Source organism: Nyctereutes procyonoides, unplaced genomic scaffold (assembly GCF_905146905.1).
Source record: "Nyctereutes procyonoides isolate TBG_1078 unplaced genomic scaffold, NYPRO_anot_genome, whole genome shotgun sequence".
Classification (NCBI taxonomy): Eukaryota; Metazoa; Chordata; class Mammalia; order Carnivora; family Canidae; genus Nyctereutes; species Nyctereutes procyonoides.
Window position 1 is genome coordinate 27989861 of NW_026575146.1, and position 26840 is coordinate 28016700.

Genomic DNA, 26840 nt, shown 5'->3' on the forward strand with positions numbered 1-26840 from the left:
CACTAGATGATAGAAAACAAACGAAGAATGCTTTCCAATATCGGAAGGAAAATGATTTTCCACCTAAAAACCTGCATACAGTAAAACCATTTATCAAATGTGAAAACGGAAAAAAAAGATTTTCAGACACGTAAGCCATCAGAAAGTTTAGCTACTGTGGTGCTCTCTGATGAAATTCCTTAGGATATACTCCAACAAAAAAGGAAGAATAATCCAAGAAAGAAGAAAATGCTAGGAAACAGTGAGTTCTATTCAGAAGAGCAGTGAAGGCGAGTTCCAGGATAACCAGAACCGCAACTCGTACAGGAAGAAGGAGAGCTCCAAACAGAACTTGGTGGTAAAAAGGTCCACCATATCATAGACTGTATGACAGGAAGTTTGAATAAAATTTAATATGTAATCATGACAAATGATGCAAGGAAAAAAGATACCAATTACCAATTCCACAAGAAAGAAGCAAAAGAAATATAAACATAATGCTCAATTTGACTTTCCAGGGACCAATATTTACACAATTATAATAACATTTTCAGTGTTTATTGAATTTTGTATTGTAGAATCAGCATATGAACAAAATAGGAAAGTGTTGTGGTTATGGAGTAGGATGTAAGACATGTGAAATTCAATAAAAGCAAAAGTACAGTGATAAAAGGTGAAAGGAGGCAGCTCTGGTGGCTCAGTGGTTTAGCGCTAATTTCACCCCAGCGTGTGATCCTGGAGACCCGGGATCGAGTCCCACATCAGGCTCCCTGCATGGAACCTGCTTCTCCCTCTGCCGCCTGTGTCTGTGCCTCCCTCTCTCTCTCTCTCTCTCTCTCTCTCTCTCTCTCTCTGTGTGTGTGTGTGTCATGAATAAATACATTAAATCTTTAAAAAAAATAAAAATATTTTTTAAAAGATGACAGGTGGAAGGGAAAATAGGAGAATTGAAGGAATGAAGAGGGCTATTGCATGTATTTTGCAGAATGGAGATATTGATGCTCTCTATTGTTGGAGAAACAAGAAACAAGGGCAGTAAAAAAAATTATACTAACGAAACTTCACTAAAGCTGTAGCACAGAAGATTAAATTTTTGTGAAAATATATCTGAAGACGAGGATGTTGGAAAGTTTGGGCAAAATAAGCTAAATCCTCAGCTATCACAGCAAGAAGTCAATAAAGGATATCCAAAACTGATAAATATAGGAATACATAAAGCACACTTTGGGAATGTCTTAGAGATTCACTAGCTATGTGAGAGCTAAGTAACTTAACCCTACAGTGCCTATTTCCTCATCTGTAAAATGAGAATAATAATAGTATTTCATGGTGTTCGTTTTGAGGATTATGTGAGCTAATATATGTAAATCCCTATAATACCGTGTGAGTGCCACATACAAATGAATAAATATATATTTGATACCTTTGATGACTAATACTGGTGGAGATGGGGAAGGGAACCACAGGGCTTTTAATTCTCACTTTTTATCCTTCATTTTATTTATTTTAACAAGGATAGTCACTGCTTTGATAACAAAAAATTACTTGTTCAAATAACTTAAAAATCATGTTTCACCGCTAAATAAGGTCAATTCCAAAGCTCAGAGATGCCAAATTTACACTTACACAATGAACTTTTAAGCTTCACCATAAACTGGTAAAAACTACTATGTAAAGTCAAATTGAATTAGAGGATTAACGCATGTGCTTCTATGCCAAATTCTCATTTGCTTTTTTTTTTCCTGGGCAAGAGTGTTTGGGTGCTCTATTCCTCTTTGTTACAGTACATGGGTACACAATTGTTCCTTTCTTTTTCTCCTTCACTTCATTTCATTTCCACACCTCTCCCACCCCTTTCCTCTTTTATTGTCTTCTCTCTGTTTGTAGGAGCTGCTCAGCCTGAACTTTAAGTATGCTAGTGGCCTTACAGCGCTTGTTTACCCCTGTTGGAAGTATTTATTACTCAGCAGCTTGGAAACCATGAAAATAGATATTTCAGAAATTAAAATTTGTGGATCTATATCACATAGTCATTCTTGTAATACATGTCATAAATGCAATTGATTCAATATTATAAATATAATGCTGAAATGGTTTCCTAAAATCTTGGAAATGACTGAAATTTTTTAATTTAGGAAAATAACTTTTAAAAAATATTCAAATAAATATGAGGCATCCTATAGAGTATCCCAAAATTCTACTGTCTTAGGGAATCATTGAAATAACTCGGAGAAATCATAAGCCTAGACACTTAAAAAAAAATCATACCTGCCAAAAGAATCATTTACTGTGCATTCACGTCTTATCATTAATTTAAAGAAAATTGACATCAGATGTTAGCTCTACTTCATTTTTATAAAAGTAAAAAAAAAAACACAAAAGAAAATTTATATTACCCAAGGGGGAAAAAAATCTGATGCTAGGGAATACAACTCTGCAGTCTATTTGGTTATGTAGTTTTGCTGCAAATAATCAATTCTAGTGCTGGGAGAGCGGAACTTAGGAAATTAATCATATTAAACGCCACTTGGAGGCTTCTTAGGATGAGATTCAAGTTTCTTTCATAGTTTTTTTTTTTTTTTTAATAACTGCAATCTTTTTCTGTGGTATTTGCTTTTAGCTCAGCGTCCAAAAATAGTGCACGGATCCACAGATCGCGGCAATAACGCGGCGTGAACAGCAGAGGGAGCCAAAGGGGCAGGCCAGGAGGTTAATGTCAGAGAGCCTAGAATTTTTTTCTCTTTTTTTAAGATTTTATTTATTTATTCGTGAGATACACAGAGAGAGAAGCAGAGACACAAGCAGAGGGAGAAGCAGGCTCCCTGCGGGGAGCCCAACACGGGACTGGATCCCAGGATCCCGGGATCAGGACCTGAACCAAAGGCAGGCACTCAGCCCCTGAGCCACCCAGGGGCCCTGAGAGTCAAGGATTTCACAGCCTAACCTGGCTTGAACTTGTCACAGGCATGCATAAGCAACACTCCTCAACAGGAGGGTGTGCAAAGCATATCAATCGAAATAATTGGGAGATTTCTTTATTCTTAAAAGTAGTACAAAAAGGTGAACTGTCCTTAATGATGTCTATTGTTGCCAAATACTATTTCTAGGGCACATATAATGAGAGAAGGATCTTATTGTCAATTTATTTTTTAATACTCTGGAAACACCATTTTCAAAGATTTCAGCAGCTCTACAACTCTGGTATGAGTACCATCAATTAGTGCAAAGATGCAGGGCTCCTTACCTGAAGATTTTCCACCCTGGGGTAGTGAGGTAAGCCAAAACAAAAATCTTAACTTCTACAAAGAAGAGCTTTTTAGGGTGGCCCAGTTACAGACTTACTCCCACAGATGAAGCATGTTTAAATTCCTTTCCACTATCTCTTTTCCATTGTCTTATGTTTTTCTCAGTTTTTTCATGTTTCCTTTCCTTTGAATTTTACTTATTTCTATTTCTTTCATTTCTACAACTCCTTCTCTCCAAATATCTCCCAATTATTGTCTATTTTTTACTTTATCTCTTGTTCTAATCACATTTTATTTCAACTTCTGTTTTTATTGCTCTTTCATTTCTTTTTAATGATTTTTTTGTCATTGACCTGTTCTTTTTCTTTTTTTTTGATCTGTTCTTTTTCATCCATAAAACTCCCTTCTTCTTCTATAATCTTAGCCATTGTCTCAAGAAAATTTTGTTCTTTTTTCACAGTTATTATAAATCTACTTCTTTTCCACTTCTGTGTCATGGGAAGAACAATATCCCATGTTCCAATAGTGGCTTTATTCACTAATTTATTTATTTTAGAAATGCTTTGTGGATGCTTATACTATATAAGACACTTACTAGACACCAGGGTGGGGCTAGCAAGAAGGAATGAATAATGAGGATAAAAATGAAAAAAAAAACCATGATTCCTTTCCTCTGTTGTAATACAATAATAGATACAAATAAATGTAAAAGCTGTATCATATCAGTACCATCATGTAGTGTAATATTTTTCTCTGGGGAATCAGGATTAACATGAAAACTTTTTATGAGGAGACAACCTCTATGAGGAATCTTGAGGAATGGAAGAGTGCCAATGAGTATAACTGGGGAGAACAAAGTGAACAATGAGGTGAAAGAGGGAACAGTTTAATGGTATTAAAGCATGGGGTGTGTTTGGGAGAATAGCTGGGAATTTTGTATGTTATTTATTGGATAAAAGTGGTCCCTCCACAATATTCATAATAGATTTTGCCTTTGATAAACCTCTCTCACTTTTTTGTAATCTTGATGGCAAAGACTGAATATCACAATTACTAATTCTCATCTTGCTTTAGCTTTTCTTCTGCTGTAAAATGGATAAAAGAGTACTTAATTCATCAGAGTTTGGTCAAAATTAAATGAGTTAATAAATGTAAAGTACATATAACTGCTCCTGGAACATATAAAGTGCTATAAAAGTGTTTCTTCTTGTTGGTGTTTTTGTTATATTAAGGGTTAATTGAGGTCAACTCACATGCCCTACACACCTTCCATGAAGTCTTTTCTAATCTCTCCAACCCTCTCTTTATTTCATGTTACCTAGTTAATATTTAATTACTCTGTAATTACTTTGTGTATTTTCATTTTGTGTGATCATAAGTTCCTTTGGCAGGTACCACAAAGCATTGTATCCTTGCTTGATTTGTGGAACTAATATGATTGAGGACACCCAATAAGACTCAAAGAAACATTAGCGAAACTAATCAATGCATTCCATATCTTACAAGTGAATAAGTAACTAGTATGAAATATAAGCCTGCTCATTCATTAGTGGAAGTTGAAAATTATAAATAAGCTTCGGAGATATCTAAGAACTGCTCATAAAAAAACACAGTATTTTACTATTTGGAAGTTGACAGTATCAGGGGACATTTCTTGGATATTTACTATTACAGAACAATTTATCCATAATGAATTCATTATTTAACTAAATTTTCACAACAACCTTGTAAGATCTTGTAAATGATTGAGGCTCAAAGAGATTCACAGTCATGCTGTCAGTAATAATGACAGGGCTAGGGTCCAAATCCGTGTCTACAAAACTCCAAGTACATGTGACCCTTAACATGGATTTGAACTACACGGGCCCATTTACAAGCAAATTTTTTTCAATACAGTACTGTACTATATTTTTTTCTCTCTCTCTTTGATTTTCTTTTTTGTTTTAAAGATTTGTATTTATTTATTTGACAGAGAGAGAGAGAGAGAGAGCACATGCAAGGGGAGTGGGAGAAATAGGCTCCCTGCTAAGCAGGGGCTCTATCCCAGGACCCTGGGATCATGACTTGAGCTGAAGGCAGATGCTTAACCATCTGAGCCACCCAAGTGCCCCTCCTTTTCATTTTCTTCATAACATTTTCTTTTCCCTAGCTTTCTTTATTGTAATAATACAGTATGTAATACATATAACATACAAAATATGTATTAATCGACTGTTTCCATTATTGGTAAAGCTTCCAGTCAACAGTAGGCTAGTAGTAAAGTTTTGTGGAGTCAAAAGTTATACAAGGATTTTCAACTGCACGAGGGTCAGTGCCCCAACCTCCAAGTTGTTCAAGAGTCAACAATATGTGCTCTTTCTTCTACAACATCTTTATTCATAGAAGTAAGATAATTGGAGAAAAAAAAGTTATTTTTTGATTAAACAAGTATATTACATAGGCAAACAATTACGGAAACAAAAAGAATAAACACTCAAAATGCATATTTCTAGAGTTATCCAAGAAAAGCTAGCAAGAACATTCAAATGCCAAAATTTAATCGATTTTAAAAGGTTTGAATCCTGCAAGTTTATTGTAAAATTTCAAAAAATATTAATATTGAATTTTTTCAATGGTGAAACAAATACTTCTTTTTTACAGATGGTATGGCAAATGTTGGACATTTATTTATTGAGTGAACAAAGTTCATAATAACAATAAAGTGCTTTGATTTTTAGTTCATGTTTTTAAGGATCAGCCTATATTTTTTCTTGATCCCATAAGTGAGCCATTTCTTTGATAACTTGGAGTAGGATTAATGCATCATTAAATAGAATCTGCCTTTATGTCAAGTCAGCCAGCTCTAGTTTAGCCAGTTTTAGTAATTAACTTAGTTGATAGAATGTTACATTAAAATCTTCTCCTCTCATGCATTCATTTATTCATTTTTCAAAAAATATTTATTGAATGCCAGTAATGTGCCAACCATTCCTCTAGGATCTTGGTATACATCAGTGAGAAAACAAAGATCCCGGCCTTTGCAAATAAGGAAAAAATAAGAATAAAAAAAAGATCCTTGCCCTAATAAAAAGGGATTAGGGATGCATGAAAGCGTGGTGGTAAGAAATCATTGCAATTTTAAATAGGCTAGTCAGGATGGTCCTCATAGAAAAAGATGGCAAGAGCAAACACTTGAGAGGAGAGAGTTGGCTCTGAGATACTGAGGAAAATGCATTCCAGGCAGAGAAGCTGTTTGTGCAAAGGCCCTAAGGCAAAGTGATCCTGATATGTTTGAAGAACAGAAAGGAGTCCAGCACATCTGGAAAGAAATGAGAGTAGAAAGAGATGATCTTGGTGGCTTAAAAAAAAATTTTTTTTTAAGATTTATTTATTTATTTATTTATTTATTTATTTATTTATTTATTTGAGAGAGAGTGAATAGGGGGAAGGGCAGAGGGAGAGAGAGACAAGCAGGCTTCCTGCTCAATCCCAGCCCCTGAGATCATGACCTAAGCCAAAATCAAGAGTCAGACACTTTACTGCCTAAGTCACCCAGGTGCCCTGAACTTGTTGGCTTTTACTTAAAGAGGGATAGGAAGCCTTTGCAGAATTTTTTTTTTTTTGCCTTTGCAGAATTTTGAGCAGAGAAGCAACATGTTTTGATGTATATTTGCAGTTAATAATAAATAGCATAAAAATGTATTTTAAAATAATTTAAAAGTAGTAGGCTAGCAAAGGGAAAAAATGATTTGACTACTGCTAAGATACTGATAATTTTTTTTCTTCTTAGATATTAAAAATTGCATATCCCTTAAATCTTTTCTAGTTGTAAATTAATCACAGACTAAACTATAATTCTAATAGAATTAACCTACTCACCTAGGCTTAGAATAATGCCTTATTATATCATCATGAAGTTGTGATTATTAAAGATATTAATAGCCTTTAAAAAAATAGCCTTTAAAATATATTTATCAGGGCAGCCCCAGTGGCCCAGCGGTTTAGCGCCGCCTTCAGCCTGGGTGTGATCCTGGAGACCCAGGATCAGGTCCCACGTCAGGCTCCCTGCATGGAGCCTGCTTCTCCCTCTGCCTGTGTCTCTGCCTCTCCCTCTCTCTCTCTCTGTGTGTGTCTGTCATGAATAAATAAAATATAAAAAAATGTATTTATCAGTTTATCCAGTCATAAATGAACCAGGTAAGTAAATATTTTGATTAAGGTTGCATTAATATGCAAAATGGTTGGATTCTTTGGATGACCTGAGTTTTTGGTGCAGCTGAAGGTCACAAATCTCAGGCAGAGAGCACATTAACAATCTCAGTTACAAGACTTCCAACAATGCCAGTGTGCAAGGAAGGAGGAGGGAACAGGTAAAATCAGGGTAGGAGAGGGAGCCTGGCTGTAGGCCAGATGGGAGTGGATGGTCAGCAGATCCTGTCACAGTATTCAATGGGTATGGTGAACGTCTTCCCTACATGGGCCAGCACCCATGCCCCAAGGAGGGAAGCCAAGGAATAGTTGGGTACCTGCAATGCTCATCTAGGTATTAGCTTGCTAAGGCTGCCATAAGAAAATGTCACAGACTAAGTATCTTAAGCAACAGACATTTATTTTTTCAGTTCTTGAGGTTAGAAGTGCAAGAGCAAGGTTGTCGGGTTTAGATTCTTCGGAAACCTCTCTCCTTGAGTTGCAGATGGCCACCTTCTAAGTCCTCAAATGCTTGCTCCTCTGTCTGTGTGTTGTCTGTCCTAATCCCTTATTATAAGGTCACCAGCCATATTGGATTAGGGACCATCCACATGACTTCATTAATTACCTCTTTAAGGGCCCAAACAGTCACATTCTGAGGTACTAGGAGTTAAGATTTCAACATCTAAATTGGGTGGGCTGAGGTGGGGGAAGGAGGGAGGACACAATCCAGACTATAACACCTAGCATAAAGACCTAAATGATCTAGCTGGTTGAAGCAAGAGTTAGGACCAGAGCACCCAATTACGCGACTAAGCACTAGGCAAGGCAGGAGAACCAAAACATGTTTTTGTTTGTGCTTGTTTTGTTTATTGCAGATTTTTACATTTTCAAAAAGTATCAAAGCAGTCATCATGAAAAATACAGAACTCAATTCCAATTTCTTTTCTTAGTATAATAGAGGCTTATTTTGAGGATAAAGGGAGGAGCCCAGCCAAGCAGGTGGGCATTCGAGGCAGGGCCCTGGGCCTAGCATTGGAATTGGGGTGCAAATCAGAAAACTATGACTGACTCCCAGTTATAGTGTCCAAAGGAGTAAAGAGAGTCAAAAGGGAAGACTGCTGATTTGGAAAGCCAAGCACTCACTCCAGGCACACCAGATAGGAGACTTGGGATACTACATGTGGTCTGAATTCCTTTAGGGTCTTCAGAGGGTAAATTATAAACAATGTGGTGAAAAGACATATGCTTTAAAACAAAAAAACTTCCAAATCAAAAAATTAAATATGTATCATACCAACTGTGAATGTATGAAAATGTGATCAAACATCTCTGGGTCTCAATTTCAGTAAGTATCTTCGTAACCCTAGTTCCTTTCCTTTACTCTTTTCACACAGCTGACAAGGACTAGAGTTCATTACTGACAATTATGAGTTTAATCCAGTGAAAAGTAAACTAGAACTAAACAGGCCCAGAAGCAGCCAACAACGCCTGCAAAGTCATGTGTAACAAAATTTATAGTTTTCTGGCTTTGCATTATTTTTTTATGAAAATATTGAAGAATAAAGCTATTACTTTTGAAATTTCTATGTAATAGTCGAAACTCCCATTAGCACCAAATATTAGATCCTTCTCTATCAAGCTTAAACCTTTGCTATTACCACAGAAGCATGATGTTGACATTTCTGGTTGCTAGGAAGCGTCATAGTGTTGGATACATGTACAATAGCATTCTGTTAGCTCAAAAGCGGGGCTTTTTAATCAGCAGGACTTTCTTTTTATATACCAGCACAATAATAGGAGGTGTAGATTTACCATGCAAATTATACAGGAAAATCTGAATTCACTAATCTGGAAAATAAAAGCATGAACATTTAAAGACATGTTTAAGGATTTTTTTTTTTGCAGCATCTTTCAGAGTGAAATAAATAAATAAATGAAGGCCTTGAAACAAAGCAGATGCCCACCAGTAAGTAGCAGAATGGCTGAATATATTGTGCTCCACACACACCATGGAACACCATGGAGTCATTAAAAGAAGTAAATTATAGCTACGTCAGTTGACTTGAAAGAATTTCCAGCGTGCATTGTCAAGCAAGAAAAGCTAAATGCATAAAATTATGTATGTGCAGCAATGTTCACAGCAGTGTTACTCACAATAGCCAAAAGTGGAACCATTTAAAATGTATTAATTACAATTTATATTTATTATTAAATTTTGTTACATAATTCTTAATGTTTTATAACTTAAACATACTAATATAACTTTAATTTCTCATTTTTTGTACTTACTTTATATAATATTTTATGAACTATACTCAAATTTAGATTTTAAATCACTTTCTTTGAAAGTGATTACATTTTTAATGCTTTGATCATTATCATCAAATGGAACACAGATCATGTGAAAATAGCAACCCACTAATGATTTAAAACATTCTTATAGAATAAACATACGATAATTTATGAGTTACATATGTATTTATTTTATTGATCCTCTAAGACATCCCAACTGACAGAATGCCAGATAATAATAATTAAATTTGGTCTTTTTGGATATTTTGCTAACTTCAATTCTTATAAAACCATAGCTTTATATATATCTTTCAAATTTGTTATTATGAAGACATTTATCAAGGTAGGAAAAGAGCATATATTTTACTTAACATTTGGTTAACTTGATAGGTCATCTTTAAGCATTCTAAAATATGTATGTGGGACCCCATTTTTACTTCGACCCAAAGCACCCAAATCTCCAGGACTGACCAAGAAAGTCCTCTAAATACAGGACCTATGAGAATCCTAAAATTAGGGTACCTAATCTTAGACACAGAAGGGCATAGGCTACTAGCTCAAGATATACTGAAGCCTAGGTTAGTTAAGATTAGAGAAAGACAATACACTGTATCTAGCCCAAACACATATCCTGAACCTCATTCATTTTACCAATGGAAAAATCATTTACAAATCTATTTGCCTAATTAACAAAATGTGTGGTATTGATGAAAAAAAAAAAAAAACTTAAGACAAAGCCTTCAGGGAGGAGGCTTTTGATTGGTCTTTCAAGTGCTAACTAACCACCTCTCGAGTATGCATTTCTAATTAGGGTATTTCAAATGTTAACTAACTGCCCCTAGGGTTAGATTACAATGAATTATCACAGTATAGACCACTGTTTCAATAGCATCATTTTAAAGTAAATTATAGGAAATGTAATAATTCTCATATTTAAGATCTTTATAATGAAGGGTCCTGCCATTAATTAATATTTCTTTAATGTGTTCTTGCAAGTCCTTGATTCAAACAATGCCAGACTTTTCTCTGGAAGGTCCGAAGTAATTCTGTTCAATCTATTCTAAACCACACTGTGAACAAATAGACTAGAAAAGACTTCTCCCTTTTCCACTGGTCCCTGCTGCTCACAGGACTTGGCTAAACTTTAAAGAGGTTAGAAGTGTTCCAATCATTGCCACTTCTCCGTACACATCTCCCAGATCATGGCATACATGACAGTGGTTACCTCCTAACTGAAGCCAATTTCTTCAGTTTAATCTTGCTTTCAAGGTGTAAGTAGATTTCTGTCCTCGAGCCATATAACCCAGTTCATTTAATTGTGGAAGGGGCTCAGATCTCCACCATCACATTATCTGAATGCAATGATCATCTAAACCCTGCTGTCTAGAAAGATGAAGTCCAAACACCTATCTTAGCTACTTCTACTTGGAGCAAGACCAGTCCCAGAGGGATAGAAACTGGAGCCCTAGCATGATGCTATTCTTAGAAGTAATGGAAGGCTTATATCAAGATCATGTCACTAATCTACCACATTTTTCTATTGATTCTAGTCTTTTTAAGTTTTCTGGCCTTACGTTTTCTGTCTTAATCAATGTCTGTCTGCATGAGTCTGGGCCTCCATTGGGATACGGATTTGCAGGATACATGGAGGTCTTCTATTTATCATCAAGCTGTTGGGATACCATGAAAGAGTACCTACACCCTGCTTCCAGAAAAGAGTAAGTAAGAACTGCATTTAAATGTTAGATCACTTATCTGCACTTGCTGTTATAGGAGTTATTTGGCCTAGATGGATGAGTTCCCTGCTCCTTGTCCAAAGTCAATAACTGAAAGAGGCTAGAGTTAGTGTGACCAACCATCCTGGTTTGCCTGGGGCTAAGGGAGTACCTGTGGCATAGGGACTTTCAGTACTAAGATGGAAAGGAGTTGTGCAAACCTGGACTTAACACCTCTGTTGGTTGATGGGTCAGATTTTACCCAATTTGGCTTAGAGTAGAAGTTTCGTGTAGAGCAGTCCTATCCCCAATCTGGTACAAGTGGTAGTAACACATGTCCACGTAAAAGGCTTATTCAGCCAGAGTCTCTGCACCCAAGCTGTAGCCTTAGAAAAAAGTTTCTTTGTTGATCTTCTTAAAAATTTTAAGGAATTAACTTTCACAGTTTTTTTCTTAGCTCTCTACTTATTCAAAAGCCTAGTATATAGTATTTAAGCGTTTTCTCACTGTTATCAAAGTGCTGTTTGTTTCAAACACAAATGACTTCAAGCCTGGGACTATAACATTCCATTAATGTCTGGCATTTTCAGAATTCTGATATTTGCTCTACTAATAGCTCCTCAATCACATGCCTCTCAGTTGAGCTATCCCTAAATTTTCCTTCTCTTCATTTTCTTCTCTTAGCTAAAAAGTTTATATGGATTGAAATCTAATAACTTATAAGGAGTTCCCTTACTATTCAATAGAGTACATTCTATCCAAAGGGTTTCAAAAGCTAAAATTATTCACTCAACAAATATTTATTGGCAGTTCCTGTATTATTACCACCATGTTTGCTGCTAGGGATACAACAGTGAACATTGTATGGACAATCTTTCAGGTCCGTAAGGGCTGCTCAGAAATAAATGAGCAGCAGCAGTGTGGTAAATACCAAGTTCCATATGCTATGGAAGCATATGAGAGAAGCCACTAATCCCAAATTTGGGAACCATGGAAGACTAAGTGACTTTAGTACTCATCTGTTCATGTATTCATTGATTAATTCAACAAATATTTATTGAGAGTGGAACATGTGCAAGACACTGTGATAGCCATAGTCTTTATGTTGAAGTTGTATAGACTAGTATGAAAAAATACCTGTAAATAATTACAATATGATGTAATAAGTGCTAAAAATAAAGGTCTCCAGGAAGTTTCATAAAAGAGGTGACTTCTGTATGGAATTGGACATGACTTTGAAGGTTAAGGGGAAATATGAGGTCTAATGGGGTAGAAGAAGGGCTCTCTACACAGGAGCAACAGCTTGTGGAAATATGTAGAAGTGTGAACGAACCTGACCAGTAGGGTATCAAGCAGTTGGGTGTGCTAAGTGTAGGAGTAAGGTGAAGAGTGGTAGCCAATGACTGGAATGACAGGTGGCATCAGAGCACACCTTACGGGTTTGAGTTTATTTATGCCATCTTAAGGCGTTTGAATGTATTTTGAAATTTATGGGAAGCTACTGAATGGGTTTTTTTTAATTTTTATTTATTTATTTTTTTAATTTATGATAGTCACACAGAGAGAGAGAGAGAGAGGCAGAGACATAGGCAGAGGGAGAAGCAGGCTCCATGCACCGGGAGCCCGACGTGGGATTCGATTCCCGGTCTCCAGGATCACGCCCTGGGCCAAAGGCAGGCGCCAAACCGCTGCGCCACCCAGGGATCCCTACTGAATGGTTTTAAGTCAGGAAGTGACCTTTTCAGATTTGTGCTTCAGAAAGATATCTCAAGATTGTGAGGTGGGCTGAAGAAGTAATGTATCTGATCCTCAAAACCACTCTGTGAAGTATATATAACAGGTATTTTCAATCACATTTTTTAGTATAAGGATCTAGGACTTGGAGGTGTCTAGTGATTTGTCAAAGGCCTGCTGAGTCATTACAAAATTGAAAAAACTCAACACTGTGTCCAGATAGGAATGTAGATGAAAACCTCTGTGCAGTTCACCTTTGGTTCCAATCATGCTCTACTTATAAAACAATCTTTAGAAGCTACTGTTGTGCTTGTACTGCTGATTCCAATTAGTTTTGCATAATTGATCAGATTGAATTTGTACAATCTGAATGAGAGGCTTTGAAGCAGTAAGGCATATTACAACATGCTTTTCTGTTTCCTAAGTAAAGCCTAAGTCACTCATATTTTCTAATGTTATTCTAAATCTTGTAAATCGTACACTCAGTCTGGAAATGAGCCACGGAGATATTTTAACTTTTAAAATTTGGAGTCAACAGGAGGAAACTCACTTTCAGAAAGTGACATTTTTATTTTCTAATATTGTAGACGTTACAAAATTGTGGACACTGGGTCAAATTTTGTTTTTTCTTATATATATATGTATTTTAAAAGATTTTATTTATCTATTGGACAGAGAGACTGCATTGAAGCAGGGGGAGCAGCAGCAGAAGAGGGAGAAGCAGGGTCTCTGCTAAGCAGGGAGCCGAATTCAGGGCACAATTTCCAGGCCCCTGGGATCATGGCCTGAGCTGAAGGCAGATGCTTAACTGAGCCACCCAGGCCACCTGTTTCTTCTTATATTTATGGGATTTGTAGATGGCAAATATCTGTGAATTAGCATGATTTGGTTTTCTTCCCTTCTCAAGTTTTATAATTGAGTGCAATACAAGTGCAAATGAGTCAATAGTGATTTTCTCTTCTCCCCAAAATGTCTCTAGTCAGTTCTTAAAGTTTTCAAAAAAAAGTTTATTACAATAAATATTAAGGATTAAGTCCATAGAAAAAGAAAACAGTTTATTTTATTTCTGGAATATTTGGATTTTGTTGAGATGAAAAGTGAGTAATAAGTCTGCACATCTTAGCAAAGGAAGGTCAGTTTTTACTATTTTTTTTCTCTATAACAGTGGTTCTTAGGGTCAGCAGTATCTGCATCACCTGGGAATTTGTTGGAAATACTTGTTAGTCTGAACCCCCCACCTACTCTGTAGAGTGGGAGGAAAAGCAGCAATCTGTTTTTTTAGAAGCCCTCCAGGCTATGCTGACATAGGCTGAAGTTGGAGTCACTCTGATTTAAAGGAAAAATATGTACATATATGTGTCAGAGTATGAAAAACATAGTTTCAATTCCAAAGCCTCGAGATTTTAGACGCGCTCAATATTTCCAGGTCTCATCACCAGGCCTCCTGGTTAATAACTTATCCCCTTAGCTGGCCTCATAAGTGAATAAATACTATCTACATGATATTTATTTATTTGCTATACTAACAGCATCTCCTCTCCAAGTGGTTTGGATGCACGTTTGAGAACAACTGGTCTACAAGATGCAATATATTAAAAGTAGACCTGCTACAGAATTTGCAGTGCCCAATTCAGAATGAAAATGCAAGATGCCTTGTTAAAAAAAAGGAAGAATTTCAAGACAGCGACAGCAGAGCATTAAACCAAGCATTTGAAGTCCAGAGCCCCACTAACCCCCAAGCCTATAACTGTACAGGATGAATGCCCAGAGTAGTTTCTGCTTGTATCTAACTACACTTTTTTTTTTTCAGATGGAAATAACTCAATGCCATGAAAGGAGGCCATATCTTCCCCCTCAGACATTACCAGTCTTACCTCTGGAGCCGTCACTCTCCATAGACAGATCATGCTCAATAGCCTCTCATTTTGGCCACTGTTGTCTTCCTTTCAGCTATTCCAATGTAACCATACTTCAAGATCCAACTTAAGGTCACCATCCTTCATGATATCTTCTCTTATTAACTTAATTTACTTATCTCTTTCTCAACTTTCCTAGTATTTTTAATACCATAAATTTAGCTTTTTCTTTTTCTTTTTAAAATTTTATTTATTTATTCATGACAGACCAGAGAGAGAGAGAGGCAGAGACAGGCAGAGCGAGAAGCAGGCTCCATGCAGGGAGCCCGATGTGGGACTCGATCCTTGGATTCCAGGATCACACCCTGGGCCGAAGGCAAGGGCCAAACCGTGGAGCCACCCAGGAATCCCCAAATTTAGCTTTCTCTAAAAAAATAATAATTGCTCATCATTGTGTTTATCTTGTTTCTTGAGTTAGAATATAAGCCTCTTAAGGAGGTGGTGCCATCATCATGCAATGGAAAGAGCACAGACTTTTGAGCTCAATAAACCCTGGGTGTAAATTCCATCTCTCATTTACTAGCTACAATACAGATAAATTAATTAATTCATTTTTGGGCCTTAGAATCTTCATTGTAAAAATGGGATGATAAGATAAACTTTATTGGGTTGTTGTGGGAATAGGACAGATAAAATATAGAAAACCCTAGGCATATATAAGTGCTCTCAAGTATTAATTTTTTCATGCAGATACATTGACTGTATTGGATACATCCCGCCATGTATTTGGTTTTGCTTCAGCAAACAGATGAGGGCTGAACAGAGAGTCACTATTCAATAAATATTTGCTCACTGGAAATTGCATTTTACTTTTTAAGGTATTATTTTACATGCACCCAGGAATTCTGTATAAAATATTATCTCTGACTTGTTTGTGAATTAATATTCAGGTGATTTTTGCAAAAAGGAAAAGTTTAATTTTGTATGGTTTTTTTTTTATTGCTACACCTATTAATATTATCTCACATGGGTAAAAAGGAGGGATAATCTTAGTTCCAATGAGGAGATGGAGTAGTCTGGCTCTGACAGAGTAAGGGACTACTACTCTAAATTACACAGAACTGGTGTAATCTAATATCCACTGAAGTGTCCTTGAAGCTGGGTTTAGATTCAGCTGTGCTGATTCCAGGTCCAGCTTTCCCCCCCGCACTGTATCAGACGATCTCTAGGAAACAGGAGCATACTTGTTACGTGTATGCAGGAATAATTATTTTAATTTACTGAAAGGCTACAAGCGAGACCATTTCTTTTTTGTGCCGAGCACACGGTTGGCGTGCAATGTCTGTTCAATTAACAACCAGCGGTGTAGTGTGTCTATTACCCTTCCTGCTTCCCTGCAGTACTTAGGATATTTAAATTCCTCTTTTTGATAAACGTATGTTCGTGGAACTTTTTTTTCTTTTTCCTCCTAATGAAACTTTAAGGGCGAGGTTTACTCATTTGTGAGACAGTTTCAAGTTGGGGCCTAGCACATCACGTTTGCAAGCTGCTGCCCTCCCCTGCCCTCTCCCCCCCCCCCCCCACGTGAATCACTATACTTCCTCCGGGCCGGCGCACACCACGCGTCGCCGGCCAATCCTACCGCTGAAACACCCCGGAGGGCTTTCCGTAGCCTCCCGGCCCCAGCTCGGAAACCCTAAGCCGTCTCCACGTGAAACAGCCAAACACAGCCCACGGCGCCCGAGGTCCGCTACAGTGACGGCTCGGGTATAAAAGGCGAATGAGAAGGCAGCGCCCCCTTTGCTCCCGCCCCCCCCGCCGTCCGCAACGTCCAATCGCTTTCCTTTGTCCTGCGGCCCGCGCCTCCGATTGGTCGGGAGCGGGGCCGACGCGGGCCCAGCGCGCACGGGCCGAACGCCGGGGCTTGTCCGTCATGTGCGGCGGCCGGTCCGCCCCGCCCCGCTGCGCGCTCGGCGAGGCTGGGGGGGCGGGGCCCGAGAGTTGCTGCGCCTGCGCGGTGGGCGTTCTCCCGGAGCAGCAGCTGCCGCCGTCGCCGCCGCCGCCGCTGCCGCCGCCGCTACCACCGTCGCCGCCTCCACCGCCGCCGCCACCGCCGCCGCCGTGTTCGGGTGTAGAATTCGGAATCCCAGCGTCTCGTTAACAATGAAGCAGAGTTCAAACGTGCCGGCTTTCCTCAGCAAGCTGTGGACGCTTGTGGAGGAAGCCCACACGAACGAGTTCATCACCTGGAGCCAGGTACGGGCGAGGGCACGGCGGCCTCCGAACCCCCTGACTAACCGCCGCGGCTCCCGCGGGCTTGTCTGTCGCGGCCTGCGGCTCGAGGCCCGGCGAGGCCCGCGGGGCGGCGGGCGGCGCTGCCCCGGCGTTCAGGCTCGCGAGGGACCCCTTGTATTGTTCGCGCGGGGGAGCCGCGGGGGTCCCGGCCGGCGCCGCGGGCTCAGGCCGCGGTGGGGGAGGGGCGGCCCGCGCGGGCTCCGCGGCCCGGGCGGCCCCGTAACGGTCCGGGCCCTCGGCGGCGTTCGGAACCGGCCCGGCGGGGCCAGGGGGGCGGCCGACGAGCGGCGGGCGCGGGAGCCACGTTCCTGCACACTCATCCTCCGCCCTCCCTCGCCGGGGGGGGCGCGGGGGGGCGTTCGTCTGAGGGATCTTCTCCCCCCGCGACCTGATTCTCCTCACTGGAAAACACACCCCGCTTTGCACCTGGAGCCCCCCCCCCCCCGAGGAGAGCAGTCGGGGGCGCAGGTACCTGCAAACGCAGCTGCTTCCACTGGTGCTCACTCAGTAGGTCTCGAAATTTTAGGTAGAAAACGGGACGTGGTTCTTGTGTGTGTGTGTAGGGGGGGGGGAATTCTGAGCCATTTGTAGAAACAGATTTTTTTTTTTTTTTTGGTGATCATTTTTAATAAAAGTGCTCTGCTGGGTGTCCACTAGCTCAGCGAGAAGCCAAAATGAATCAGTTTCACCGAACAGTTGCTGGGAGAGTGGGATGCGATGCCTGCCCCGGCCGTGGGCTTGAGCCCGGCCCTCCGCCCCTGCGCAGTGATGGTGACCTTAGGCAGGCTCCCTATCTCGTGTGGCCTGAGTTGCGTCGTCCTCAAGATGAATGGGGTTGCCCGGGTGACCCGGGACAGTTCCAGTTTGAAATACTAAGATTCTAAGCAGAATGATGATGACGTCAACAGTGCATTTGCTTTCGAATGCGCTCGGGCTGTTTTGGGGGGAGTTTTGTGAAGTGGAGTGGATTTTTTTTTTTTTTTTCCTGGCTGCGATTGATCAATCTGTTTGGGATATCACCTTGTTCAGAGGGCCGGGAAGAGTAAGTGAAAACTGCCTTCCCCGTGCCTGGCACCTGTTAAGTGCTGAGTATATGTTACCTCCTCTCTTTCTTCTTTCCTGTTACAGGAGCTCAGTTTTACTTACGCATTGTATGGAGTACATGAAGTTTTTGACTGCTGTAACACCGTATTCTTCCGCCTATCACTGTCATTTGTTCTTTTTCTTTTTTTTTTTTTTAAATTTTATATATATACCCTTTCTAGGACTTAATTTTCTTGAAGGTCAGTATCACCAGTTGGATGGTGTGTGTTGAGCATTTGATGAATTCTATGCAGTTGTACAAAGAAAGGTGAAAATAAGGAAGACAGCCGCCAGCGTACACTTAAAAATAAACAGATGTCTCATGCTTTTCATCAGTCAGAAGGATTAAAAGTTGACAGGGATGGGTCAGCACAGACTGCTGTTACTCAGCCTTGTATTCGTATTAGAGATTGGTCTGAGAATCTCTCCCCAACCAAGCTGATTTTATCATACCTTTTGGCTTGGATGGCCATTTAAAAATAATTATTTATCCCATTGTTAAGTCTAAGCTTATGTTTTACTCATTTTCTAATAGATAATGGGACAACGGAAATATAAATTCAGTGAGGGCAAAGACTGTGTCTGTGCCAAGGACACAGTAGGTATTTAATAAATGTTTGATGAATCAATGAAATCCTTAGAATATATAATAAAAATGGTGGGAATGACATTATGCCTGAAGAGAATCTTAGCGGTAATCTACTTTAGTCTCATTATTATATAGATGAGGATTTGAGGCTTAGAGTAGATTTCTTATCCATAATTATAAAGCTAGCTACTAATGGAGAAGAGACTCTAACATAGATTTCTGACCTCCCAGATCAGAGATCAGTCTTCTATCAACAGCACTTCACTTAACATAGGTAGGCACAATATTTAGTGTTATATCAAAATGTTACCCTTTCTCAAGTCAGTGAATAGTTGTGGATTAATGTTGTGTAGGGCTTAGCTTGGTTGCTTAGGAAGTCTGTCTCTATTACTTTCCCACAGATTTTTCCAAGAACAGTGTTAACAATGAAGGGAAAGGTAAAACTCTTAAGTAAACAATGATGTTAAATGGAAAAAACAAAATAAGTTACTCTCATCTTTTAGAAGATGCTATTTATGGTTGTTTCTGGTTTCCTTCAAACATGTTTTGCTGAATTTCTGTCGCGGTAATTTAGCATTTATACTATCTGAGTGAAAATCATATTAAGACCTTTTAGAAGCAGCAGATGTTTTGGAAACCAGGCAATCTTCTATGCAATTTTTTTTTTCTTTTGGAAAATAACTTACTCTTCTAGCTTGAGTGTAAGGTAAGGAGAAAAAATCAACTGCAGTTTGAAAAGCCTGGCTTAATATTCCTGAAGACTTACTCTTATAACAGTTTTTCCTAAAACTTGTAGTATGACTAAAATGAAAAATAAAGTAATGCCCATTCTCATGAGTAATTATCGAAATAGAATATTCCAAGCAAAATTATACTGAATATATTATTGATTCAAATAACAGAAATGTCTTTAGATCCAGAGTGTCTTTAAAACATTTATATATTTTTTATTTTTTCTCATATTCTCCCTTTAAAAGTTTCTTCGTTTTTTCTAATTTTTTTGTTTGTTTTTACATTTCCCATAACTTCAAAATTTTATATAGCTATTTTGGCTCTGGTAGGCAGTCTATTGCCAGAATGAGGGACAAAGATAATATTGTTGGACAACCTAAAGCTTTTTTAAATGTAACTGAGTCCTAAACAGAAGGCACAGGTTTAACTTGGAAGCAACTGCAGAAACTTGATATTCAGGGACAAGAGGTTGTGGAAGTTGGATGGAAGTTCTTGCCATTGATAGAGGAACAGCCTTTACTGTTACTGAAATTTGATAGTGTACGTTGAAGTGAAGTAGTTACAAGAGCAAGAAAGAACTGGAAGTAATTGTTTTGTTAGTGTTTCTGTTCTTCAGATGGTTTGAGAAGACCAAGAAAGGATTTCCATTAAAGACCTCATACTCTGGGTGCCTGGATGGCTCAGTTAAGTGTCCAATTATTGATCTCAGTTCAGGTCTTCATCTTAGATTCATGAATTCAAGCCCCACATTGGGCTCCATGCTGAGCGTAGAACCTACTTTTTTTTAAAAAAAAAGGGGCAGCCTGGGTGGCTCAGTGGTTTTAAGTGCCTGCCTTCCGCCCGGGGCGTGATCCTGGGGACCCGGGATCAAGTCCCGCATCGGGCTCTCTGCATGGAGCCTGCTTCTCTCCCTTTCTCTCTCTCTCTCTCTCTCTCTCTCTCTCTCTCTCTTTCTCTCTTAATGAATAAATAAATTAAAATCTTAAAAAAAAAAAAAGACCTCTTACCCATCTTTTCTGCCTTTTGTGCCCTGTGACATTCTCTACTTCTCCATCCCTCTCAAATCAACAGAGACAAATCAGGAAATAGGAAGGAAATGGAGCAAAACGAGTATTGATCCAGGGTCTTCTAGCTATTTTGAATAATTTGAGCGTCCAGAATTTGATGTCTGGGTATTGTTTTGAACTTCGGAGTAACCGTTGCACTATTACACTATCCTCAAGTGAAAACAAGAAAGCTGTAGGTGTGGCACAATAGGAGTAAAAATCTACCTTAGGTGAGCCTACAGAAAAGTGATGGAAGATTCATTGATGAATATTATTCATTCATTCATTCATTCATTCATTCATTCATTCATTCATTCGAGACAGAGAGAGAGGTAGAGACTTAGGCAAAGGGAGAAGCAGGCTCCCTGCAGGGAGCCCAATGTGGGACTCGATCCCAGGACTCCAGGATCATCCCCTGGGCCGAAAGGCAGGCACTTAACCGCTGAGCCACCTGGGCGTCCTGATGAATATTTTTTATTTGTATATGTAAGAGAGGATGAGCTAGAAACTCAGAAGGAATAGTTGGTGAACATTAAGTTATGGACTGGCTAAAACTACAAATTTCTATTCTGAAAAATGTTTTAAAGTAATGGGATTGAAGTATTAGATTATTAGTAAGAATATTTTGGATGTTTTTAACTGACTACCCAGTTAGAGCAGTAGCAACTTATTATTTGGAAGATTACCAGCCTTTATGAATAAAGCCTAAAAAGAAGCTACCTGTCTCCCAACCTTAGTCAGTGTGACTTTTGTGCCCCTTATGGAATGTGTTGAGAAAGTTTTGGATTGTATTGTTTGAGCCTCACAGGTTTAAATGGCAGTATGGTGGAATTTTTGCACTCAGAGGTTATCTACTAATTTTAGAGTAGAGACTGAAGGAATACCATAAGCAGAAACACAGAGTATGAGTGAATGAGGGTTGTATGAAAGAAAGGGGGAGAGCACATGCAGATACAAGCAAGGTGGCATTCATTGTTTCATTTGATATAATCCATGAGTTGAACTTCTAAAAAGATATTTTGGTCCACTATAGCCAACAATTCACTTATTTGGTCACTCACAAGTATTTATCATGAATATGTTGTTACCAGGCAGTGTCCTAGGTACTAGGAATACATTTATTTAGTAGTGAACAAAGTGACTTCATAGAGCTTATATTCTAGTGGAGGACGCTGATAATTAAACAGTAAGCAAACACAGGTAATATACTTTCAGTTAGTGGTGTGTACCATGAAGGAAGTAAAGCAGGGTAAAGAGAGATATCAGGGTCCAATTAGGAGACAGATGTCACATAGTATAAAAGTACAAAAGAGGGCAATAACTGTTTTTAAATATTTTAAACAGGGGAAGCTTAGAGAATTGCTGTATCAGGGGAAATGGAGTTAAAAACCCTAAAGAATATAGGATAGGCAGTTATAAAAACAATATGACCACATCTCCCTTCATGGGAAAGAAGGCACTGGTGGCATCTGGAACTTACTGGAAGTTCATCCTTCAGAACTTGTGGAGAAATACACCTTCTAAGGCAGTGATTGGCAAACCATGGCCCATGGCCAGTCAACTGTTTTGTAAAGTTCCATTGGGACATAACCATGCTCAATCTGTTTACATATTGTTTGTACCTGCTTTCTTGCTACAAGGGCAGTATTATGACCTTATGAGCTGCAAGCCCAAAATATTTAACCCTTTAAGAAAAGGTTTATCAACCCTTGTTCTAGAGCACCCTTGACAGCTGTTCGTGGGGACATGTCTTGCCAGATATACTATGATTTGAAGCCTCCAAAGAGAGAGAGAATGCTGGGGAAAGCTGTTGGCTTTGTGCTGCTGACCTTCTGTACTTCAAGAGCTAGATGCTTGGAGAACTGACCTGCACTGTCGGAGTCTGGTATTTTTAAAGAACCAGGAAATAGGAAGGAGACCTCCCTTCTCTTAGAGTATCTCTCTAGTGTCTTCTGTTGACAAAGCTTCTCACCATGCTATCTAGAAAAAGATATTTAAGGGACCCAGCTCTATATTTGCAAAGCAGACAATGAAGAATGAACTTGGAGCAATAAATCAGTAACTAGCACATAAAATGACTGGGATTTGTGGGTATTTTGGGTAGAATGATGAGGAAAGCCACTCTGAGAAGATGATGTTTGAGCAGAGATTTGAACAATTTGAAAGGGGAATGGCAAACATACAGGCCTTGAACATGGCATGTTCATGTGTTTGGAGAAGGTCCATGTGGTTAGAGTATCTTTGGAGAATGTGAGATTGAGGTCAGAGCAGGAAGGAGCAGATGGTGTAGGGCCTTAGGTCTGTGGTAAGGAGACTGGAAATCTAGGGAACTAGTTTGCATATTATCATAACTTTCCACTGTGGTATTGAAAATAGTGTGGTTGAGCCTAGGGTATTTGCAGTGGAGATGGTGAGAAGTTGTGGGATTTGGTATCTACTTTAAAGGTAACGCAGTAGAATTTACTAATTGTCTGAAGTTGCAGAAAAGACAAAGAATAAGAACTCAGATTGGGCCTGAACAATAAGATAAATGATGAGACCATTTGGTCAGATGGGGGAATATTCAGAGAAATGCAGGTAGAGAGTGGCCATATTAACTTTGAGATTACAATGGACACTAGTGTTTCTTGAAAATTGTTTTTGTTTAGCTTACATTTCATTGATCACTTGGTCATATGATCATGACTAATAATTTAAGAGGAGATGGGGAAGTTCAGTGCTAGGAAGAACAGGAATATTTTTGAACAGCCTGAATGACTTCTACACTCCAAGACAGCCAAGTGGAAATGTTGAACAGGATTTTTGGATATAAGACACTGGCATTCAGGGTGGAGTTTGTGGAGCATATGAGTGGTAAAGCCATGGGACTGGATGAAATCATACAGGGAAACAAATAGAGATAGAAGGAGATGAAAGACAAAGTCATTCTGATTTTTAGAGGGTGTGAAAATAAGAAACAACTAGGAAAGGAGATTGAGAAGAAACAGTACAACAGGGGATCCCTGGGTGGCGCAGCGGTTTGGCGCCTGCCTTTGGCCCAGGGCGCGATCCTGGAGACCCGGGATCGAATCCCACGTCGGGCTCCCGGTGCATGGAGCCTGCTTCTCCCTCTGCTTGTGTCTCTGCCTTCTCTCTCTCTCTCTCTCTCTCTCTCTCTCTCTGTGACTATCATAAATAAAAAAATTAAAAAAAAAGAAACAGTACAACAGGAAGAAAAAGGAACGAGATCAAAGAAGTTAATGAAAAAAATGGTTCAAAAAAAGATGATCAACTGTGCCAAATGCTGTTATGAATATTATACACTTCTTGTGTATATAAGCAATAATTTCTTTAAGGTATATATACATTCATTGGAGATTGGAATTGCTGAAATATAGGGTATGAACCATTCTCCCAGAAGGTAGTTCAAATTGGTTTCAAAAGAGATTTAACGATTTTATACTCCTGTTAGCCAAGTGTGAGATTTCCCATTAATCCACATCTTTAAAACTTGATACTATCATCCTTCTTAATTTTTTACCAGTAGAGGATGTAAAGTATGTCAATGAGTTGATATTTTCCTGATTGCTAATGTGTTCAGATACCTTTTCATATTTTTTGGCTTTATATGTTTCCTATTCTGTGAGGAATTCGGCCATTTTACTATTGGGTGGCTTGGTTTTTACTGTTTGTAGGAATTCCTTGTATATTCTGTATATCCATTTTTTTTTTTTGCATCTATATATTGCTTACATCTTCTCCCAGTTTGAGGCTTATCTTTTTCTTTTGATGAGTACAAGTTTTTAATTTTAGTGTAATCATCCTTTTTGGTCATGCTTTTTATTTCTTCAGGATGAAATCCTTTTTCTTACCTCTTCCCCAGAGAGAGAAAGCTACTTTTCCATTTCTTTTCTTTTTTTCTGGAGGTTTTAAAACTGCATTTTATGTGTAAGTCTTTAATTCACCTGGAATTGATTTTTGTGTGTGGCATGAGGACTTCAGTTTCATTGTTTACAATATAAATACTCAATTGGCCTAGCTCCTTCATTGAATGGTTCCTTCTTTCTGTGGTGCTGTGTACCTTCCTCTATTTTAGAGCAAAATTTTAGGTAGATACTGTGATTTTGTTTCTTGGTTGTCTATTCCATTGCTTTGAACAATTTTTTTCTGCCCTTATCCCATGTTTTCATAACTATAGCTTTATACTGTCTTGCTTTTGGGAAGGCAGCTTATCCTTCAGGAGTATCTTGACTATTGTTGGCCTTTGCTCATCTGTATATATTTTAAAATCAAATTCCATTAAACTTAACGGGATTTTGGGCAGCCCCGGTGGCTCAGCAGTTTAGTGCCGCCTTCAGCCCGGGGTGTGATCCTGGATACCTGGGATCGAGTCCCACGTCAGGCTTCCTGCATGGAGCCTGCTTCTCCCTCTGCCTGTGTCTCTGCCCCCCCCCCCCCCCCCCGTCTCTCATGAATACATAAATACAATCTTAAAAAAGAAAAAAACTTACTGGGATTTTAATTGGAATTACGTTGAAACTATAAACCAGATTAGCAAAAATGGATGTCTTTATGATGTTAACTATTCCCATAAACAAGGTATGTTCTTAAATTCATTTTGTTTAATAAAGTTTTGTATTTTTTTATAATTAGGTCTTGCATGTTTGTTAGGTTTTCTTCTTAGGTATCTTACGTTGTTGTGAGTGATGTCTGTTAAAAAGTACATTTCTGGCTGTTGCTGATAGTTAGAAATACAGATAACACTTGTATGTTGATAAAAACCAGAAAGCTAATCATTTTAGTGATTTGGGGTCTCTAAGTATACATCCATGTATTTGTGAATGGTAGTTTTGTTTTTCCTTTCAGAACTTTATACCCTCAATAATAATAATAATAATAATAATAATAATAATAATAATAATAATAATAATTCTTCTTCTTCTTCTTCTTCTTCTTCTTCTTCTTCTTCTTCTTCTTCTTCTTCTTCTTCTTCTTCGTTTTGCAGTGGCTAAGACCTCAGGGTGTCAAATAGAAGTAGTGATCATGGGGCCCCTTTTTCTTAGTTTTAAAGGGAATGTTTCTCACATTTTCCTCTTAAGTTACTGACTGTTAAAATTGAGAGTTTTTTATTTATCTTTTTGTTGTTAATGTCATACTTGGGGGGGGGGGGGAATGGGCATGCCAAGAGGGAAGATACAGGAAAAAAGTAGACTTTGGTGAGTAGGAAGATGGATTTGAAATAGTAGGTTGAGAATGTAGTGAAGTAAAGAACATTATCTAAAAATGTTAACAATTGAAAAGTTTTAAGTGAAATGGTTGGGGCAGAGATGTAGATGTGATAATATATAATAAATCATCATACTTCATAAAGTCAGTAGTTAGATACACTGGCGTGGATGAGATTGCCTAAGGAAAGAGAGTATAAGGTGTCATGATCAAGGATAGAAACCTAAAAACACAACTTTAATAGGTGAAGACAATTGAAAGGAAATATGAGATAGGAGGCCTAATAGTATATAGCTTCAGAGCCAAAAGAGTAGAGTATTTGAGGAGGGGATTGTCAGTAGTGCCAAACGAAATGCCACAGAGAGGTGTGGGAAGATCAGGACTGAAAAGAAGGCATTGAATTTGGCATTTGACATTTTAGGAAAAACAAAAAACAGTTGAGACGAGTGAGGGAGACCAAAACCAATTTTTAGCAAGAATATTTTAGATAGTACTCATTTGGAGAAGGAGGCTTTGAAATATGTTTGTTAAATTTTGCAGTGAAGGAAAAGACAAATGGAGCGGGTAGATTGAGAAGTAAGAAGGAAAGTTTTTTTAAGATAGGAGAAAACATGCGTTTTTAATTTTAATAGTTATTACCTGATAACCTGCTCTGATTATCATCAGACTTAAAATTTTGCCAATCTAATAAGTGAAAATCATTATTTGTTTTGCTGTACATTCAATTATAATGAGATTGGGCCTCTCCTAAATTTTACATTGGGTTTTTCTTACTGATTTGTTAGAAATTTTTGATTAATGCAGTTAACTGTCATAAATATTTAAAATGTTTTTGTGTGGGATTCCTGGGTGGCGCAGCGATTTGGCGCCTGCCTTTGGCCCGGGACGCGATCCTGGAG

At 38.6% G+C, this 26840-nt stretch overlaps 1 protein-coding gene across 2 annotated transcripts in view; it reads left to right on the top strand.

The window, feature by feature from the left end:
- The first annotated feature begins 17012 nt into the window (after window positions 1-17012).
- HSF2 (heat shock transcription factor 2) overlaps window positions 17013-26840 on the top strand; it is a 33891-nt gene continuing 24063 nt past the window's right edge. For both annotated transcript variants that reach the window (XM_055309729.1, XM_055309730.1), the window contains exon 1: window positions 17013-17247. In XM_055309729.1, coding sequence (XP_055165704.1) covers window positions 17155-17247 — 93 coding nt within the window. In that variant the 5' untranslated portion in view covers window positions 17013-17154. The remainder of the gene's footprint in view (window positions 17248-26840) is intronic.